Source organism: Oncorhynchus clarkii, chromosome 1 (assembly GCF_045791955.1).
Source record: "Oncorhynchus clarkii lewisi isolate Uvic-CL-2024 chromosome 1, UVic_Ocla_1.0, whole genome shotgun sequence".
In the NCBI taxonomy this organism is placed as follows: Eukaryota; Metazoa; Chordata; class Actinopteri; order Salmoniformes; family Salmonidae; genus Oncorhynchus; species Oncorhynchus clarkii.
In genome coordinates this window covers 27,467,658-27,488,948 of record NC_092147.1, presented here as the reverse complement: position 1 = coordinate 27,488,948, position 21,291 = coordinate 27,467,658, and the positions used below count along the sequence as shown (strand labels likewise).

Below are 21,291 nucleotides of genomic sequence, written 5' to 3'. Positions count from 1 at the left end.
GAGACACTGTATTATACGATTGTTTCAACTGTAAAGTTCATCCTATCCATCCTTCCTCTCCCCTTAGAGAGACAGATGGCACACACTGCCTCGTTGGTGCTGTTAGGCGGTCAGCAGGCGGAGTTTGAGGTGGAGTTTAGTCCCGTGGTGGCTCAGAGCTTCGAGGCCAACATGCGCCTCCTAGTGGTGGACAACCAGTATGAGGAGACAGTGGTGCGGCTGCTGGGGGAGGGCTACCATGACGTCATCTCCCTGGACAACATCAACAGCAAGGCTCAGCAAAAGGAGTACTCACCAGATGGTAAGGCCTCAAAGCTTTTTAGAATGATACAGCAAAGGCGTGCATGTTTTCCACTACTTCAGGCCCTTAGTTGAATATGTGTCCCTCCCTTGTATTTTGTACCCAGGTAAGGGGGACCTGCTGTTCTTTGGAGACTGTGACGTGTCCAGGCCCTACCAGGAGACCTTCACTATGACCAACCTGAGCAGCAATAACGTGCTGAGGTTTGAGTGGCCCGCCGATGGCCCCCAAGTCTCCTTCTCCCCCCAGGTGGGCCACCTCCATGCAGGCTGTGCCAAGGAGGTGACCGTGACCTTCTGTTCAGAGCAGGCCGTGGTGCTGATCGCCCAGCCTGTGAAGTGTAAGCTGTGCAGAGTGGTGTTCCAGCAGCCAGTGGACCAGGTGCCAGACTGGGACGACCGCCTCAGGACCGTCAAGTGGGTCGACTCTGGAAAACAAGTGGGCAGTCAACAGCCTACAAAGAAGAAGGTGAAGCACCCAAATATCTGTGACTGACCGCCCAGTCATAAAACAGCTGGGATAAAGCAGAATCTTTCATGATCTTTTTTTTATTTATAAAATGGAAACATTTTATTTATCCAGAAGCTTTACTTGCACTGTATTTATGTGTATAATGACCCATGAAGGAATGAGAGGCAATTCAATTTAAACACTGATAGAGAGCTCAATATTAAATTGTGTGTGTCCTGTCTGTCCCCAGGTGATTGAGACAGACCCAGAGCCAGTCCATTCTGTAGTAGAGAAGTCATTCAGGGAGACGGAGCTGCGCATCAGTGCTGTGTGTGATTATGCTAAGTTCACCTGCAACGCAGAGACCATCCGCTTCAAGGACACACTGCTCTATCAGACCAGAATGTTCCAGTAAGTTAATGTCTATTTGGGTTTCTGGGCCTTTCATATATATGTAAGTCAGAAATACAAATTATGTTGTTCCTCTAATTTTCATCATGTCCCATGGTGTGCAGGCTCCAGATGGTGAACAACGGCAGTGTGAAGCTGGAGTACTCATGGCAGGTCCTAATGGACAGATATGGAAAAGGTGTCAACTTTGATCATGGAGGTAACTTTCAGACACTGCCTTCTGGTTTTGAGGACAAATGTAAAAATATGCTATCAATATACTGTATGTACTGTATATCAGCAGACCCTGTAACTGACATGATCTGTGCTCTATATTTCCAGACGTTAGCCCTCGCTCCTGTCAGAGCAGTAGATTAGGGGTGAGACCTGCCAGCTCTTTGGAGAGCGTGTCATGCCTGATGCTGGGTGACCCAGACCTGCCACCCTTCTCCGTGGAGCCCAGTGTGGGTATCATCAGCCCTGGAGCCACCCAGACCTTCAGGATCAAGTTCTCCCCCTTCGAGGTAGCAGAGTGTGAGGCCAGGCTGGTCTGCAGGTCAGGATTAGGAACATAGACAAACACTTACAAATCAAGGCGGAGTGAATTTTTTATGTGTGCTTTCGCACTTTCATCATCTCAAATATTGTATTTATGTGTGTGTTTTATGGCAGCATCCCAAACCTGAAAGATGAGCAGAGCCCCACCATGGTGGTGTGTGGTCGCAGTTTACTGCCCTACTGCCACTTCCACCTGGAGGACTCAGACTACATCAGTGGAAACAGACGTAACCCAGAACTGCGTGGTCCTCATGGGGCCCTGCCCAGGGCCCCCCTGGACCCCAACACTAGGGTCATAGAGTTCAGATCTGTGGGCATTGGCTCCTGCATCCTTAGGTGGGTTGTAGCTTGATCACTCAAGCCAAAAACATGTTTACTACTTTTGAATAGTATATTTCATTGTATATTTTCCCCCCATACAGGCAGTTCAGCATTGTAAACCCCACCAACAAGCCTTACTCCTTTATCTGGAGATGTGAGGATGCAGGTGCCTCCCCTTTCCAATGTCTCACACCCAATAACTCCATTCAGCCTGGGAAAAAAGTAGAGGTATGGCTTGTGTATATTGTGCTTCACTTTGAGGTCCTTGATCACTGATAAAATGTTAGCTACTCTTACTGCTTTTAGTGCAGCTCCAGCGAACCCTGTTCTCTGCTGTTTTACTATTTTACTGGGGGAAAATGTCAGCTGTAAAATCTCTAATTCTTCCCACTGCAGGTATCTTTTGAGTTCCAGGCCCAGGAGCCAGATACAGTGGAGTCATTCTGGACCTTCCTGATCCCAGATCAGAACCTGTCTGTGCCCTTCCTGCTCGTTGGAACAGCTAGTGAGCCTGTTGTCTACATGGACCATGCCCATCTTAACCTGGGAAACCTGCTAGTGGGTAAGTGCAATAAAGCAACTAAGGTAGAAAATACCCACTGCACTAGAATCATTATCATATGAGAAAATTCTTAATAACATTATCCTAAACACAACATCAGTCTTAACCTGTGAACATTTGTTGTGACAACATGTTTCTGTGAATATGTCTCTGTAGGACACAAGGCTCACCAAACAGTGTATCTGCTGAATGGAGAGAATCAGCCCTTTCAGTTTTTCATTAAGGAAACGTCCCGTTACTCAGAGGCCTTCCTGGACAGCCTGCAGCTGGAGCCCATGGAGGGGGTGGTGCCACCTAAAGACAAGTGTGTAACTCAACTTCATCGGTGATACACCTGAATCTAATTTAATAGAATGGTGTATCAGCCTAAGAGGGACTGTCTGTAGTTATAGTTACTATATTGTCAGAGTGATACCCTTGACACAAAACATCCTCTCTCTCCTGGTGTCTTGCAGGTTCCCTGTGTTTGTGTCTTTCACCCCGACACAAGATGGAGTGGTGACCTTTAACCTGCTGGTCCAGGTGAAGGGGAAGGTCCAGCCCCTCAATATGAACATCAAGGCAGAGGGTTACAGCATGAATGCCTGTGTGCAGTGTGAGAGCACCGAGGGAGGCGTCACCGAGCTGTCTCCAGGCAACTCTTATCATCAGGTGGACTTCAAACAAGTGAGAAATGTCCACTTCAAAGCTTAAGACTCAGACAGAAAGGCTAATTATACACCGAACTCCCCTTAAGCCTTTGTTGTGTGAAGTACAAAACTCATGCAAATTCAGAGGTACTTTTTCTCCCCTTTGCCCGGTTTGAGTTTTATAATTACATTTTGTTCTCTTCCTTTTGCTTTTTGTTCTTGTTCAGGTGGAGCTCAGTGATACAACATTGTGTACCTTCTTAGTGTCCAACCTGGGGAAGTTCAGTCTGGATGTTCAGTATGAGTTATGGGGCTCGGCGGAGATGCAGCGCCACCTAAAGGTGGAGACAGACAAGGGGCGTGTTGAGGTGGGCAGACAAAGCCGCTGTACTGTCACATTCTTCCCCCTGCAGAAGTGTGTGCTCAAAGACGTGGGCCTCAACATCAAGGTAAGCATCTCATCTTAGCATCATTGCTCTCCCTTTTCCTCCTTATATCTACTGTGTGTATGATTCCAATCTATGAATGATTCCATCTCTCTTTCTCTCTCTCACTTCTCTTCAGATTAAGAACGGGCCTGTGTTCAGCTGCTCCATCCTTGGTTCAGCGGTTGCCCCTGGCCTGGATTTCTCCTTCTCAAAACACAACTTTGGAATGAGCTTTATCTACTGTGCAGGGATGGTGCCAGCCACACATACACTGATCATAAGCAACAAGGGAGAGAGAGGGATCAGGTACCAGCTGACAGGTTGTCTGGCACTTTGCCTGTGTTTGAGCGACAACTTCAAAACCTAAACAAAACAGCATTTTTCCATTATCAGGCTCGCTGTCAGACCATTTAATTTCCTCTCAAACTACCAAATGAAATGTAATGAAAAAGGCCTCACTGCACTGACAGGGAAAGGCATACTTTATATATCAGGGTTTCTCATTGAGGGAGCTGCCATAGCAGGTTATTGTCCTCTCCAGTCTAGATTGTCAGTTCTCCAACACCCCATTCCTGGAGGTGGGCTTCCAGCCAGAGGTGCTGCCCCCTGGTGGGTCCATGGAGGTGCCCATCACCTTTTACCCACGGGAGGCCATGCGCTACCATGAAAGAGTGGTCTTCGAGATCAATGACTGTGCCAAGCAGATGGTCGAGATCCTAGGTCAAGGCATTGAGATGAAGGTGAGGAATGCGTGTGTGGGAGCTTGCGTATGTGTGTGTTCATGCTTGTGTGTGTCTTTATGCATACCTCCCCTGTGAACTTCCTGCTACCAGGTTGACTTTGAGGACCCCAGACACAAGCTGGTGAATCTGGGGGCTCTGCAGATTGGTCAGAAGATCAGGAGGGTGATTCCCCTGGTGAACAACAGCCACTCCTCTCTAACTTTCTCCCTGCTACTCAGCTCTACTGTACACACTCTGCTGGACTCCAGGGTACGCCTCACAGCCACCTCCACACCACTGACACTATTCCCTCTCACTGACACACAATAGTACAGTTGCTAGATTAATGTATATTTTGCTCACAATTAATCTATAAAGAGAACACAGTTGAGCCAAAAAGACTGTTCCTTTTCATGGGGTTGTCATTCTAGATGTGAGTGTGATGAGACGTGTTCCTCTCCTGTACCGTAGGTGCTGTCAGTGAACCCTCCAGGTGAAGTGACCCTGAAGCCGTTTGGGGGCCGCTGTCTGGTGGAGGTGCTGTTCTCTCCCAGGCAGCGCATGGCTCCCTTCACGTCAGAGCTGCAGTTTGAGTGTCTGGGCACGGTTCGCCCCCTGCTGGTACTGAAGGGCTGCTGTCAGGGAGTGGAGGTCAAGCTGGACCAGGACTACCTGCCCTTTGGAGCTGTCGCTCAGCGCTGCAAGGTCACAAGACGCATCATCATGCAGAACACTGGAGACATCGGAGCCAGGTAGGTACTCTGACATTAATGCTGGGTGATTAGTGCTTTTTGAGGTTCATTCAGTTTCGATTCAATTATTAAAAAACAATCACGGTTGAATTTTTTTAGTTTTGCACTATGCACTATCTGGGTTGAATTCTGTAACAACACAACATTAAAAAAATGTGACCCATGATCGTAGTGACTGCCTATTACTGCTTATCACTTAATAACCATAATTTATTCACATTACTTTACTTTAATAAAATATTTCAGTTGTGTATATTACATTTGTTTTATTTGATGACTTTATTATTTAATTCTAAGTCATCTCATCTCTAGAGCTTCTTTCTATGCTGTCTGACATCACTATTTTAACAGTTCTAAGTAAATAAGGCATACTTATAAAACATGAAGAACACCTGCTGTTTCCTTGACATAGACTGACCAGGTGAATCCAGGTGAAAGTTATGATCCCTTATTGATGTCACTTGTTAAATCCACTTCAATCAGTGTAAATGAAGGGGAGGAGACAGGTTAAAGAAGGATTTTTAAGCCTTGAGACAATTGAGACATGGATTGTGTATATTTATTTATTTTATTTTTATTTAACCTTTATTTAACTAGGCAAGTCAGTTAAGAACAAATTCTTATATACAATGACGGCCTACCCTGGCCAAACCCTAAGGACGCTGGGCCAATTGTGTGCCGCCCTACGGGACTCCCAATCACGGCCAGTTGTGATACAGCCTGGAATCAAACCAGGGCCTGGTGGGACGCCTCTAGCACTGAGATGCAGTGCCTTAGACTGCTGCGCCACTCGGGAGCAAATATATGTGCCATTCAGAGGGTGAACGGGCAAGACAAAATATTTAAGTACCTTTAAATTGGGTATGGTAGTAGATGCTTGCCACACCAGTTTGTGTCAAGAACTGCAACGCTGATGGTTTTTCACGCACAACATGGGCCAGCATCCCTGTGGAATGCTTTCGACACCTTGTAGAGTCCATGCCCTGACGAGGGCAAACGGGAGAATGCAACTCAATATTAAGAATGTGTTACTAATGGTATACTCAGTGTATATGACTGCTGAATACCAACTATCAATCAGTTAGATCATGTATTTTCAGGTAGAGATACACTATATATACGAAAGTATGTGGACACCCCTTTAAATTAGTGAATTTGGCTATTTTAGGCCACACCCATTTCTGACAGGTGTATACAATCGAGCACACAGACATGCAATCTCCATAGACAAACATTGGCAGTAGAATGGCCTTACTGAAAAGCTCAATGCCACCTTTCCAACAAGTCAGTTTGTCAAATGTCTGCCCTGCTAGAGCTGCCCCGGCCAACTGTACGGGCTGTTATTGTGAAGTGGAAACATCTAGAAGCAACAACAGCTCAGCCGCGAAGTAGTAGGCCACACAAGCTCACAAAACCAGACCGGCGAGTGCTGAAGTGCGTAGTGCGTAAAATTAGCCTGTCCTCAGTTGCAACACTCGCTACCGATTTCCAAGCTGCCTCTGAAAACAAAGCAACTGTTCTTTGGGAGCTTCATGAAATGGGTTTCCATGGCCGAGCTGCCGCACACAAGCCTAAGATGACCATGTGCAATGCCAAGTGTCGGATGGAATGGTGTAAAGCTCGCCGCCGTTGGACTCTGGAGCAGTGGAAACTCATTCTCTGGAGTGATGAATCAGGAACTGCACAGAGCCCTGACCTCAACCCCATCGAACACCTTTGGGATGAATTGAAACGCCGACTGCGAGCCAGGCTTAATCTCCCAACATCAGTGCACAACCTCACTTATGCTCTTGTGGCTGAATGGAAGCAAGTCCCAGCAGCAAAGTTCCAACATCTAGTGGAAAGCCTTCCCAGAAGAGTGGAGGCTGTTATAGCAGCAAACTGGTGACCATCTCCATATTAATGCCCATGATTTTGGAATGAGATGTTCGACGAGCAGGTGTCCACATACTTTTGGTCATGTAGTGTACCTTGCGAGGCAACTGCTCTCTATCCCTCTGGAGTGCACGTTTTTCTCTCATCTCTCCATCTCTGGGCCCACACAGACCGGACAAGTAGGCACGTAATGGATTATGTAGTTAATTACCACGTTTTCTGCACTAAACTATGTAGAATATTGGCCTGTTTGAAACTTCAACCCCATATTACATCACACAGTTGGGGCTTGATCTGATTTCTGTAGAGAAACTGTGCATTGAGCTCAGAAACCCCCGAAATAAATGGAATTCAAAGAATTGAACCGATGTCAGTCAATGATAAAGTTGAATAATGTATTAGATACTGTATGCTCTCCTATTATTGATGGTCATAAAAATTTTAAGTATGCTATGTTACTGCTACATACTTATACAATAGGTAATAATGGCCATTATCTAGCATCCGTTGTATTGATGTATCCATCCTTGTGACTGTGTCAGGTTCCAGTGGGAAATGAAGAGGTTTGGCAGAGACTTCTCCATCACCCCTGTAGAAGGCTACATCTGCCCCGGCATGGAGGTGCCTTTTGAGGTGACCTTTTCCCCTGTGGAGCTGAGCCATGAGCTGAGATATGATGACCTGCCCTGCTCTATAGAAGGAGCCAAGCCCATCAAACTCACCCTGGCAGGCTCCTGTATCCTACCCCCGGTCACCAAAGAGGTAAGGCTGCTTGGAAATCTCTTTAATACAACGCATGTGCACAATATAAACCTAAAACCTGCATAGAAAATGAGACCTGTGTTTAATAATGATTGTTCCCTATCGCTTGTTCTCCTTTCTCTACCCGTCTCATTCTTCACAGGTGTTGCATTTTGTGTGTCAGGTGCGCTGTCAGCACATCCAGTCACTGACCCTGTCCAACCGCACCAACCAGCGCTGGACTCTGAAGCCTGTGATGGAGGGGGAGCACTGGAGTGGCCCTCCATCCTTCATCATTGAGCCCTACCAGCAGAACAAGGCCTACGAGATCACATACAAACCCATGGTCACGACCGCCGATGGCAAGAAGCACCTGGTGAGACACTTTCACTGCAGCGCTTTCTTGGCTCTAGAACAGACTGAGCTTGTTTGTAGTGTGAAGAACCTTGAATAGGATGGCAAATTATTATTGTTGCCGACAATTAACATATTTTAGTTTTAGTCAAATAGTATGTTCATATGATACAGCATATTATTGTATTATGTACTATAGATGCATCCTGTGATTTGTCTCTGTTGCTTGACCCTACTGTCCTCCTGTGCCTCTTCCAGGGCTCTGTATTCTTCTCCTTTCCAGATGGGACAGGCATGCTCTACACTCTGCATGGCACTGCTGAGGCCCCCAAGGCTGTAGCCACCATCATCCACGAGATGCCCTCCAAGACCCAGTACACTGAGATGGTTCCCGTCCAGAACTGGCTCTCCAAACCTCAGAGGTACCACCATTCTACTACTTTAGCAGGACGTCTATCTGATTCTTACTGATTCTACCACTGTCACACTACACTCCTAATACGTTGCCACAATTTTGTTAGCTGTCAGTGTTAAGCTGTTCTGTGTGCAGGTTCCGTGCTGTAGTGGAGATCATGAAGCCAGAGAGGCCAGACAGCACTGTGTCGCTGAAGGGCCTGGACTATCTGGATGTACCAGCTCTGGCCAAGAGGGACTACAAGGTCTCCTTCTTCACCTACAAGGAGGGCCAGTACAACGCCAAGGTGAGTGGAGATCTACATTATAAATGCATACAGGAGAATGCTATCTATCTTCAGGTACTGTATGTTTAGATTGCAAACACCCAGATCATTACTCTACCCTGCTACCTACACATAGATGAAGAATGCCAAAGGCAGCTGTTTTCCAAGTTGACTTTGTATTTAACCATGTGTCCTGTCCTCCTCTACTCCCTGCCCTCCAGGTGACATTCCGTAATGAGTCTACAGGGGAGTACCTGTTCTACTACCTGAACTTCAAGGCCACAGCGCCGGGTGTCATCAGCACCATAGAAATGGTGACTCCGGTGCGCCAGACAGCCTCTGCCTCTGTCAGGGTGGAGAACCCCCTCCCCATTAGCCTGTTCTTCAGTGCTGAGTGCCGCAGCCCAGACGTCAGTGTGCCTCCACAGCTCTCTACGCCTGCACTCTCCAAGGTGGGTCTACACGCACTTGACTTCATCTATTATCTTGACTATGATTGCTTTTCCTAAGCATATACACTGTATCAAACCAATGCTTGATTGTTCCATTTTTGTTTGGTTTTATTTAAATCGAAGGCCACTCTTTCATTTGAGTACCAGCCGCTGCGTGCGGGCGAATCCACTGCTCGTCTCATTCTTCATAATGGAGAGTTGGGCTACTTCCACTATGAGCTGTTGCTGAAAGCCCTGCCAGCGTCGCATGAGAAACCGCTCTACTTCCGTGCTCCGCTGGGCAGCGGACACTCCGTCTCTGCCAAGTTTACCAACTACTCCCGCGTCAAGGCAGAGTATGCCTGCAAGGTACTGGATCCACCTGCAATCATTTACCCACACATCCAGGCACACTGCTCATGCTTGATGACCACTGTTACCTGGAAACCTGTTGTCTTACTGCCTTTCTCTACAAATTGTACTTTTTATAGAATATCTTGTAGACGTTGGACAATACAAGCTATAGCATTTCCATTATAGATTTAATTCATTATCTCGGGGAATGCATGATCATAAAATGATGTCTCTGATGATATGATATCTCTCTTAGACGGACAGTCCTGACTTCATTGTGGAGAAGAACATCAACGCTGCAGCTGGCTACCAGGCAGGCACAGATATCAGCCTGGAGGTTTACTTTGAGCCCTGTCAGTTGGGAGAGATCCGTGGCATGCTCACCCTCTCCTCAGGGTTTGGAGGAGAATACATGTTCCCTCTCTTTGGGTGCTGCACCCCTCCCAAAGCCCAGGGCCCCTTCACCATCCGCGCCGGATCCAGCGTGTCCATTCCCTTTAAGAATGTGTTTGTCCAGACCACAGCCTTCTCCTTCCAGGTGGACAGCCCATCCTTCACTGTGAAGGGCGTGGAGACCATCCGGTCCAAGAAGACCCATAACATTCTTGTTATGTTCGAGGGGCCTCCCCCTGGCTCCCGAGGGCCCTGCAGTGGTAAGCTGACCATCTCCAGCCCGCGCTCCGAGGGCCACGGCCAGAGCATCTCCTGGGTCTTCTACCTGAAGGGCTACTGCCCTGAGCTGGCCCAGAGGGACAAGACCTCCTAGAGGAGGGTGAACCTCTTCTATACAGTATCTACAGTCCAATGCACAATGTGGTTGATACTACAATATGTTTACTCCACACTGATATAGTTTTAAGCAAATGTCAAGCTAATAAATGTCATATAGATGGGTGTTTTTCTTCTGTTGCACTTACATTTGTACTTTTAGCACAGAATCGTATTTGTTGAATGTGTTTTAAATCAGTAGGCTACAGTAATCACATTTAGTTATTGATTTTACAAATAAGAATGTGTTGTTGTCCTATTTATAAAGCCTTAGGAGATTTAGACATTGTGAGACTAAATAATAAATATATTTATAGCAGAAATGGTCTATCGTATTAGAGCTCTGTTGGATTTTATCTCTTCTAGATCATGTCCCTCTCAGAGCCACTAGGGAGAGCACTTACTCCTCCAAATAGCAATCATTATGTGTCAGCACCAGTGACTTCCTACATTCATTTGTGGGAACAGGATGGGTGTTCAAGATGCATGAAATATAAAAAGAGTTTCAATTTGCATAAACAGCAGTTGAATAGGTGTGTCAGAACGAGAGAGAGCAAGTGTGTGTGTGTGTGTGTGTGTGTGTGTGTGTGTGAGCATACAGTTAGCAAGCAGGATGAGTGCCTGTGTTTTGGGACAGATAACTATTGCAATTTTCCCTCATTCTCTCAATCAATGAGTTGTTAAATTCTTTCATATTTAAATATTGCGCAGGGGTTTGAAGTCTCCTGGCAGAGCTTTTAATCTGGTGAGTAGGAGAGCTTTAATGAGGGAGTGGGAGGGCATTGTACAGACACACGTACATATATTGGCTTTTTTTCCTAACCACGGAATTCAAATTGTTCTTTCATTTTTCACAGGATCATGAATCCCCTGTTTCTTTGCTGCCGTGTCAAGCAGTCCCTCTGCCAGAACTAACTTAGTACTGTGGGCTGTGCTGTGTAGGCTATCGGCTCAATAGGGATGGATGGCATAACCACCACTTTCCCACTGTATGTCTCCCTCCCACCCCCACTGCATAGCCTGTGGATCTATTTGATGGGCTTGTTATATGATCAGATTGTTCTTGATACCCCTATCTTGTGCGGTCTCAATAGAAGACGGTGACCAGAAGAGGATGAACAGTTTTGACAGAAAGGACATGTGTTGTGTTTATGATTGTCGGTTTGAAACTGGCTAGCAGTTATGATGCAGCTGAACTGTAATCAGAGTAGACAGATAAGATGATCCAGTGAAGGAACACTCTCTCTCCTCTATGGAACGCTCCGAGCTCTTTGCTAAGGGGCATCACATCTATCTGGGCCTGACCACAGGAGAGGCCTGTCTATGCTGGGCTGCCTGTATTGGGCTTGTTTGCCTGATCTGTGTAGGGTAGCAATGAGGCAGATGAAGCTCAAGTAACCAGAGTCACATAAACAAAAGTCCTGTTGAGATCCATTTAGTGTAACCCAGCCAGGTCTGACTGGCTGTGCTCTGCTGGGCATCAGGCCTTCTGTCAAGAGACCAGAGGCGGATGGATGCACTTCTAGTCGCCTGAGGCAAGACTTCCTCTAAGAATGGGTTCCTCCTCAACTGCTGTTCCATATGCAGTTTTATGCCACACATTAAAATGGCAATAATTATATCTAAATATTTCTAAAGGCAGAGCATTCTTCCTACTCTGGTGGATTTGGCTAATTAAAGAGAGGGGCCTGGAATGACTTAATCACCTCTCTGAAAAGGGCAGGACCAGGGAGTCTTTCAACTCACAAAGGTTATCCTGCATGGGCCTTTATAGTTGCACACATCACACACTAGTAATGAGGGACATTCCTCAAAATTTAGAGGGGCTCAGATGAAACATGTAGGTGGGGAATTCTGCGCTCTATGGTGAGGCCCAATGTCTCTGATCATCATCAGCCAAACTTTTCATCTAGCAGAGATTATGAATGCAACAGGGGGCCTAATCAGTGGCTTAATTAATGAACCACATACACTGGGTGACACCACCCCACTCAACCATGCCACTATCCTAATGGAAACGTAGTTAGCTAGTGACTTGATTAATTTGCCCCACAACTGATAGAGATCTGTTAGAGGTAGTGTTGTAAGGACTCATACTTTTCTTTAACTTAATTCATGGTGCTTCAGTCCACTTTGTACAATGTCTCTCAACACGTTTACTTACATTTCTTTACAATAACTTCTACATATACAACAACTTCTCATATATTTAAGCAAGTAGACCTGTATCAGGCAAGATGCTGATTAGTCTAATCGAATATTGCCAAGGCATCAATAGACAGTCACCTGGAATAGTCCACTAACCCTCTTAAAGTTTGAAGTGATGTTGAGGAGAGGTGTGTTTTCGGAGATGTTCGGAGGGTCGATGATGATGTAAGAGAGGAGGGAGGGATTGGCCCCATAGCGCTCAGCATGAACGCTCCGGTGCAAAAGGATGTGTGAGCAAGCAGCGCGCTACTGCAGGGACGGTGTCCACAAACTGCTCCAAAAAGAACAACCGAAACTCCGGGCTCAGGACAGCAAAGAGCAACCAAAACCCGTGGACCAGGACAGCGAGTCAGCAACGGCTGCACAGTCCGGAAACAGCGGCGCCCAGCCCGGTGCAATTGACGGGCTCGTCCGCTGGATAGTCACCAAGATGAGCGACAACAAAAGCATCTCTACCCGGGAATACGCGAAGGAGGAGGCGTCGGTTGCCCAAGAGCAGTTCTTCGCACCAGAGCCACGGAAAGGCATCTCTGTTATATTGGATGTAGGTATCGCTAACTTGATTGTAGGGTTACCAGATATCTTACCTGCACATGATTCGTTAATATGGTAGCTGAGGTGGAATAGTTTGCGGGAGAAAGTCCCATTTTAATTCAGTGCGCACTTACGCTCATAGATCATCCTCAATGTTGTGCAAATACTGTACATTAATTCTAGCTTCTCTGAATACACATGCACTCACTATAAATATCTTGAAAATAAAGTTTCTCTGTAATCAGTAGGCCTATCTGGCCCATATTTTCCATAAATAGTGGAATAATTCTAAGCACCCATAAACAAATCAAATAGGCTACTCAGAGTTACGTCCCCCCATATTGGCTTTGAGTGGTGTTTTATAGGCTATACATCCTAGAATATGTATCACATCCGACAGTGATTGGGAGTCCCGTAGGGCGGCGCACAATTGGCCCAACGTCGTACAGGTTTGGCCGGGGTAGGCCGTCATTGTAAATTATAAATTGTTATTAATTTAGTTGCCTAGTTAAATAAAGGTTACATTTAAAAAATGTAAAAAAGGTTTTTATCCATGCTCCAAATTGATATCAATAGATGTAAATGCTCCTACATGTGTGCAGTTTGTTACTACATAATTGGCCTTTGATTCCACAACATGCATATACAGTAATTTAAAGCTACAATAAGCAACTGTTTGAGAGACCCGGACAAATTCACATAGAAATGGGATTTATAGATTTGTCATTCTTATTGAAATCAAGTTTAAGAAGCGGTAGATATGTTATAGGTACACCAGCTTCAAACAGCTGAAAATACAATATTTTTAGTCGTGAAAAATATATTTGACAGAGGTTTAGGTGCAATGATTCATAAAACTATACTTGCTTGTTTTGTCGCAAACTGAAATTAGGCAAACTATTAGAAATTTAACAACCAGGAAATGGCAGAGGGATTTCTGCATAGTGCATCTTTAAATGTTGTCTTAATTAAAAATCTTATAAAGAGCTATAGATTAATATATGACTGATAGTCAGACATCTTGTCTTTACCATGCACTAGCACATCTTTGACAGTCATATCTTATTTTTATAATTTATTATGCTTTTGCAGTGTACCAAGCAATTAGCCTACACTGTCGGGTAGGCTGCTTAAGCTGGTCTCAGCAGTGTTGATTTAATAGGTCAAAGTGTTGCCATAGTATTAGTCATAATTGCCTAATGTGTATCTGATGCTCGTTTCTCTAGGGATCTACATATTGCTTTAATGGATAAAACAAACCTGAGAGTGAGAGAAACTAGTTCACTTTTACACCAAGACCCAGACCCAGATAAGATGATAAAGAAGTGGTGCATGGAAACTGATTATAGGAGACCAGAGGAGTAGAAGTATCCTAGTGGGTGTGTGTGACTGTGGTGTGTGTGTGTGACTGTGGTGTGTGTGTGTGTGTGTGTGTGTGTGTGTGTGTGTGTGTGTGTGTGTGTGTGTGTGTGTGTGTGTGTGTGTGACTGTGACTGTGGTGTGTGTGTGTGTGACTGTGGTGTGTGACTGTGACTGTGGTGTGTGTGTGTGACTGTGGTGTGCGTGTGACTGCGGTGTGTGTGTGTGCGTGTGTGCATGCGTGTGCGCACGCGCGCATGAGAGAGAGCAAGAGAAAAAGAGAGTGAGGTGAGGGGAGAGAGAGTACTCAGTATATGAAAGTGAGAGAGACAGAGTTGTACAGGGTGGCCATTTAAAACCAGATAAGACATTCTCTGCTGAGCCCACTTTTAAGTTCACAATAAATTGCACAGCTGATACTGTATAAAGTCTTGACTGCACCTAGTGTACACTGAATGACAATGCAGCCTCATACAGTATACTAGGTATACAGTATTAGCAATGTAGTTTGCTTCTGCATTTGCCTGTCGATGTAGTGTATTGCTCTAGGACATTCTAGCTCTGTGAGTGACTTAGAGGTGATTATTGAAGGTTTTTAATTAAACTGTCCATATAGATCCAGCAAGTGACATTTACAGAAGATTTTAGTTGGATTATTGGCCATGAAATGTAAATGTTGTTGTCATTTGCACCGTTTTTAGCCTCAGCCATACCAGACTTTACTACTTGCTTTAATTGCATGTTATCTCTTTTTGAAGGACAAACATATGGTATTAATTAATATTATTTATTGCTTGCTATGTGTTCCAGGATTTTTAAAATAATGTTATTTGTCACATGCTGGTGTAGAACAGTGAAATGCTTACTTACGTGTTATTTTCCAACAATGCAGAGTTAAAGATAAAAAACTAAAATATGAGGAATAAATTCACAGTGAATAACAATAATGAGTAAAAAATAAAATAATGTGGCTATTTACAGGGAATACCACTACCGAGTTGATGAGCAGGGGTACGTGGTAATTGAGGTAGCTATTGTATGTACATATAGGTAGGGATAAAGTGAACAGGATAGTTAATAGACAGTAGCAGCAGTGGAGAGTGCATTCGGAAAGTATTCAGACCCCTTGACTTTTTCCACATTTTGTTACGTTGCAGCCATTTTTTTAAATCCTCAGCAATCTACACACAATACCCCATAATGACAATGCAAAAACAGGTTTTTAGAAATTCAAATAAAATAAAAAAACTGAAATATCACATTTACATAAGTATTCAGACCCTTTACTCCGTACTATGTTGAAGCATCTTTGGCAGAGATTACAGCCTTGGGTCTTCTTGGGCATGACACTACAAGCTTGGCACACCTGTATTCAGGGAGTTTCGCCCATTCTTCTCTGCAGATCTGCATAGCTATTTTCAGGTCTCTCCAGAGATGTTCAATCGGGTTTAAGTCCAGGCTCAAGGACAATCAGAGACTTGGCTTCTGTCTGGTCACAACCATAAAGGCCTGATTGGTGGAGTGCTGCTGAGATGGTTGTCCTTCTGGAAGGTTCTCCCATCTCCACAGAGGAACTTTAGGGAAAAGTCTTGGTGGTTCCAAACTTCTTCAATTTAAGAATGATGGAGGCCACTGTGTTCTTGGGGACCTTCAATGCTGCAGATATTTTTTGGTACCCTTCCCCAGATCTGTGCCTAGACACAATCCTGTCTCGGAGCTTTACGGACAATTTGTTCGACCTCGTGGCTTGGTTTTTTCTCTGTGTGTGCCTTTCAAAATCATGTCCAATCAATTGAATTTACCACAGGTGGACGACAATCAAGGTGAAGAAACATCTGTTGGATGATCAATGGAAAGGATGCACCTGAGCTCAATTTCAAGTCTCATAGCAAATGGTCTGAATACTTATGTAAATGTAAATGTACTCATGTACTTATGTAAATGTAAATAATAAATATAAATAATATTTCTAAAAACCTGTTTTCGCTTTGTCATTATGAGGTATTGTGTGTAGATTGATTAAGAAAAATATAATTTTATACATGGAATAAAGCTGTAACCTAACAAAATGTGGAAAAGGTCAAGGGGTCTGAATGCATGGTATGTGGTGAGTGTGAAAGTGCGTGTGGTGTCAGTATGCATGTTTGCACATGTTATGTGTGTGTGGCCGTATGTAGGGTGTGTGTTGGGGTGTAAGTATGTCTGAGTTTGTGAGTAGAGTCCAGTGAGTGTGCATAGAGTCAGTGCAAGATAGTTACTGGTACTACCTGTTTTGAGTTTTTGCTTGTAAGCAGGAGGATAGAGTTATGGTCTGATTTTCCAAAGGGAGGGTTTCTGTATGTGTTTCTGTGTGTGGAGAAAGGTGATCTAGAGTTTGTCACCTCTGGTTGCACAGGTGACATGCTGGTAAAAAATGAGGCAAAATAGATTTCAGTTTCCCTGCATTAAAATCCCCAGCCATGAGAAACCCTTCCTCTGAATGTACATGTTCTTGTTTGCTTATTGCTTGTGTTGAGTGTGGTCTTAATGGCAGCATTGGTTTGTGGTGGGCAGCTACAAAAAATATAGATGACAACTCTCTTGGTAGTAGTACGGTCTACAGCTTATCATTAGGTATTCTAACTCGTTATAGCAAAAACTTGAGACTTCCAGGACATACTGTATATTTAAAGGTATGTGAGTATTGAAAACCCATCTGATTAGAAGAGAAAACTCACAGTATCTGTTCTTTGTACAGTATTTCTTACAGCCCCATTATTCTCCTTTCTTCTCTCCTCCACACCCCTACTCCACACAGCAGTGACTGCCTAGGGAAAACAGATCCATCCATTCTTAATGAGGAAAAAAGTCAGGGAGAACGCTGCCTCTCTCTCTCTCTCTCGCCCTGTTCCCACCATTCTGTGCCTCGCTCTTTCTCACAAATTTTCATGCTTATTGTTTGTCATGTCTTTCATTCTTTTCCTCTCTCTCTCATTATTACCTTTTAATTTTCCAGGTCATGGTTTAGCTTTTTCTGGAGAGGCTTTATTACTGCCACTTTTAGTGAGTTTGGTACACATCCGGAGGATAGGGAGGCGTTTATTATGTTCAACATAGGAGGGTCAAGAACAGGAAGTGACTCTTTCAGTGGTTTAGTTGGAATCGGGTCCAGTAGGCAACTGGAAGGTTTGTGAATGTGTCATGAGATACAGGATTTAAAAAACTTGAGTGTCTCCATTTATCTTAGGTCCTGGCAGTTCTGTGTAAACTCAAGACAACTGCGTTTTGGAGAAATACGCAGATTCAAAGAGGAATCCGCAATTTGCTTTCTAATGATCATGATCTTTCCGTCGAAGAAGTTAATGAATACATCACTGTAAAAGTGAAGGCCATCTTCTCTTGGACTTGGGGAATGCTGCTTTTTAGTTAGCTTTGTGACTGTATCAAAAATACATTTTGGATTGTTTTTATTCAGCGTCATTTCCGTTCCAATTTTCTGGGAGCTTGCTTTAGGGCTCGGGTATTTTCTGTATACCAGGGACCTAATTTCTTGTGACAAATGTTTTTTGTTTTTAGAGGATATTACACAAGGTTAAATTTAGATCCTTGGTTAGGAGGTTAACTGATTTTTTAACTTCAACGTCCTTGGGTAGGTGGGAGAAGTCTGGAAGGGCATCTAGGAATCTTTGGGTTTTCCGAGAATTTAAAGTGCAGCTTTTTATAATCCTTGGTTGGGGTCTGAGCAGATTATTTATTACGATTGCAAACGTAATAAGATGGTGTTCTGATAGTCCAGGAATATGAGGAAAAACATTTAGGTCCATAATATTTATTCCAGGGTATGACTGTGGCAATGCGTAGGTTCGGAGACAAGTTGGACAAAACCCACTGAGTCGATGGTGGCTCTGAAAGCCTTTTGGATTGGTTCTGTGCACTTTTCCATGTGAATATTGAAGGCACCAAAAAATTTGAATATTATCTTCCATGACTACAAGGTCCGATAGGAATTCAGGGAACTCAGTGAGGAATGCTGAGGAATGCTGTATATGGCCCAGAGGGCCTGTAGTAACAGTAGCTATAAAAAGTGATTGAGTAGGCTAAGTAGGCTGCATAATAACCGTTCTGTTCTTGAACAGTATTGATCACTTTCATTCTCGGTTCTGTTCCTCTGTAAAAAATATTTTACGGTTTTCAGTTCTGTTCCCTGAACCAGTTCCAACCGCTGGATAACAGTAGCAAACCACACCCTGGCCCCTGGGAACTGAGCTGCTCTAGTTGTTTTATACTTGTCTTAGTAAGTGATACTCTTTGATGTCGTTTTCATTCTATATATTTTAGAGAAACAGTGTGTGCATTTGGTGTTTGTCCCCTTTTTTTTGTCAAATATGTTTTTTTTTATATCTGAAACGAAGTGAAATTGGGTCACCTACATTATGTGACACTTTGCTGGTAGGCCTGACAAATGGATGATCAGACAAGCCCCTCAACACCAAATTGGCCAATTCTATACACAAACGTCTGTCACCTTGGTCATACTATTCCCCACTTCTGTTGCTTTAATTGTGCTTTACATTTTGCATGATATGTAATATTTTAATGCACCTTTTCTAATCGTGTCAGTGAGGATGAGTCTTTCTGGAGAGTAGGTACCTGTATTTCTTTTGTACATTAGTGTTTTACATCATGAATCTTGTTCTTGAGGCAGCTCTGCAGAGTGGTCACTAACTGGCACAGCCACAAAGTCATAAAATCTGATTTTAAACCTAACCTTAACCCTAACATTAACCACACTGCTAACCCTAATGCCTAACCCTAATCTAAAATGAAGCCAATTTTGACTTAGCAGCTGGCCCATCTAGCGGTAATCTCTCAGTTCTGCCTCCAGGACAAGACTCATCCCAATAAATGTCAACCTGCAATTCTTTCTCTCTCCCCATCTAATTTCCCCAATCCTTATTTATCTCTTTCTCTTATTTATCTCTTTCTCTCTCTGTCTCCCTCTCCCTCTCTCTCTCTCTCTCTCTCTCTCTCTCTCTCTCTCTCTCTCTCTCTCTCTCTCTCTCTCTCTCTCTCTCTCTCTCAAACCTGACTATTTCATCCACCTCTTGTGTTTGATCTCAAAATGATCTCCTTTCCCTTATCTTTGTATCGCAAAGAAATTCTCCGATAGCAGAAGATATAAACGATTAAGCTCAGCAAACACCATCACTTCTAAATGATTACAATAGTGCTCTAGCAGTGCTTTTCGGGTGGAGTGGAAGATTGTGGTATTGATCTGAAATGGTTCCCAAGACGTTTTGCTCAGCTTACTTCACCCTCAGATGCCAAAGATAAACATGGCACAGACTCGTTATAAAGGCTTCAAACATCTGCAGTCACATAATAAAGCCGTAGTAATGTATGGAGTGTTCTCTAAGTCACATGTCCATTTTCATGGTCAATTATTTACCCCTGATTTGTTTTATTAAAACTACTCAAGTGCTTATCAATCTGGTGAAGCAAATAGATAGTATCAACAAACACACGAAGGACAAACACCTACAGTATACACAGTATTTTATTCCTTTCCATTGATCATTGCATGGATGAAATGCACTCACCGCTTTCAAACGCATAGAAAGAAACAACACATGAATATGTTTCCCCCACCAGATATAACAATGGTTACAGAAAATGTATTAGTGTTTTAAACTGGTGTGAATACTGCTTTTCCAGTGACAAACAAATGCTTTTTCTTACTCTACCCTGCAGCCTTAACTGTGCTATTACACACATGAGTGCACAATGTGGTCAGGCTTTTTAAACAAGACTACACTGGGTTTTCACTTACTCTTAACTAGCCGTTCAGGCAGGCTTATTTACTGTCTCCGTGTCTGTAGCTAGTATCTTTTTAGGCGTTATGGTATCATTGACCTTTTTTGCCATGTTTTATCATGTTTTATGGCTTGACACTTTTCACGTGACTAGTCCCTTCGCTAATGCAGAGCTCCTATTTTGTCTTAACAGATTTTCCGGAGAGCTGATAAGGATGGTAAGTGTGTTTTTGTTTGTTAAACTGATCTGTTATCATGTTGTCTGTGCCCTCTCAGTAAGGTAGCCACTCTGTCCAGTGTTGTGGGTTATTTGGGTGTTGGTTCATTTCCAGGCTAGTACAGCGTTTTGTTTGGTGCCAGCGCTTCCCTCATTCCCTCTGTCACTTGTTTGTTCTGCTGTCGTCTCTTGGAGCCTTTGACAAGACAGAAGAAAACGAACAAGGAGACAACTTAAAAAGCTCAGTTTTCGTATCAGCCAGATGGCCATCTTCTTGTATTCTCTGATGTGCGTGTGTGTGTGTGTGTATGTATGTGTATGTGTGTGTGTGTGTGTGTGTGTGTGTGTGTGTGTGTGTGTGTGTGTGTGTGTGTGTGTGTGTGTGTGTGTGTGTGTGTGTGTGTGTGTGTGTGTGTGTGTGTGTGTGTGTGTGTGTGTGTGTATGTGTGAGCATACAGTTAGCAAGCAGGATGAGTGACTGTGTTTTGGGACAGATAACTATTGCAATTTTCCCTCATTCTCTCAATCAATGAGTTGTTAAATTCTTTCATATTTAAATATTAAAAATAGTTAACTATTCTGTGTGTATGTTTGTTACTAACACAGTAGATACACTACATGGTCAATACACCAAAGTTAATTGTATCTCTTGCAATTTAAGAGTGTGTAACCCTTTTGCAAGGTCACCCAACAATCCTGTAAATGCAAGTTCCCTTTACATTTACCAAATAATTTGCTGTTCTAAAACCAGTGATTTGTCCTTGGTTTTGTTTTACCCAGAGGAATATGGGCTTTTTCCTGTGGGTTCATGAGTAAGCTGCGCAATGGTGAAATCTAACTATTTATTTTTCAAAGGGAAAAACAG

At 43.8% G+C, this 21,291-nt stretch overlaps 2 protein-coding genes across 2 annotated transcripts in view; both read left to right on the top strand.

The window, feature by feature from the left end:
• The window catches only part of LOC139401276 (HYDIN axonemal central pair apparatus protein), a 65,152-nt gene extending 54,580 nt beyond the window's left edge, over positions 1 to 10,572 (top strand). Inside the window, exons 63-84 of the mRNA XM_071145650.1 lie at positions 68 to 301; positions 408 to 769; positions 1,002 to 1,162; positions 1,267 to 1,361; positions 1,484 to 1,697; positions 1,814 to 2,035; positions 2,122 to 2,248; positions 2,417 to 2,582; positions 2,739 to 2,886; positions 3,038 to 3,248; positions 3,439 to 3,660; positions 3,776 to 3,945; positions 4,181 to 4,379; positions 4,473 to 4,631; positions 4,833 to 5,113; positions 7,531 to 7,750; positions 7,893 to 8,105; positions 8,342 to 8,505; positions 8,634 to 8,784; positions 8,985 to 9,215; positions 9,339 to 9,563; positions 9,805 to 10,572. Coding sequence (XP_071001751.1) covers positions 68 to 301; positions 408 to 769; positions 1,002 to 1,162; positions 1,267 to 1,361; positions 1,484 to 1,697; positions 1,814 to 2,035; positions 2,122 to 2,248; positions 2,417 to 2,582; positions 2,739 to 2,886; positions 3,038 to 3,248; positions 3,439 to 3,660; positions 3,776 to 3,945; positions 4,181 to 4,379; positions 4,473 to 4,631; positions 4,833 to 5,113; positions 7,531 to 7,750; positions 7,893 to 8,105; positions 8,342 to 8,505; positions 8,634 to 8,784; positions 8,985 to 9,215; positions 9,339 to 9,563; positions 9,805 to 10,314 — 4,685 coding nt within the window. The 3' untranslated portion in view covers positions 10,315 to 10,572. The remainder of the gene's footprint in view (positions 1 to 67; positions 302 to 407; positions 770 to 1,001; positions 1,163 to 1,266; positions 1,362 to 1,483; positions 1,698 to 1,813; positions 2,036 to 2,121; positions 2,249 to 2,416; positions 2,583 to 2,738; positions 2,887 to 3,037; positions 3,249 to 3,438; positions 3,661 to 3,775; positions 3,946 to 4,180; positions 4,380 to 4,472; positions 4,632 to 4,832; positions 5,114 to 7,530; positions 7,751 to 7,892; positions 8,106 to 8,341; positions 8,506 to 8,633; positions 8,785 to 8,984; positions 9,216 to 9,338; positions 9,564 to 9,804) is intronic.
• A 2,169-nt stretch (positions 10,573 to 12,741) lies between these two features.
• Positions 12,742 to 21,291, top strand: part of LOC139415960 (N-terminal EF-hand calcium-binding protein 2-like) — a 124,635-nt gene continuing 116,085 nt past the window's right edge. The window contains exons 1-2 of the mRNA XM_071164161.1: positions 12,742 to 13,068; positions 20,403 to 20,427. Of these exons, the coding sequence (XP_071020262.1) occupies positions 12,751 to 13,068; positions 20,403 to 20,427 (343 nt within the window). The 5' untranslated portion in view covers positions 12,742 to 12,750. The remainder of the gene's footprint in view (positions 13,069 to 20,402; positions 20,428 to 21,291) is intronic.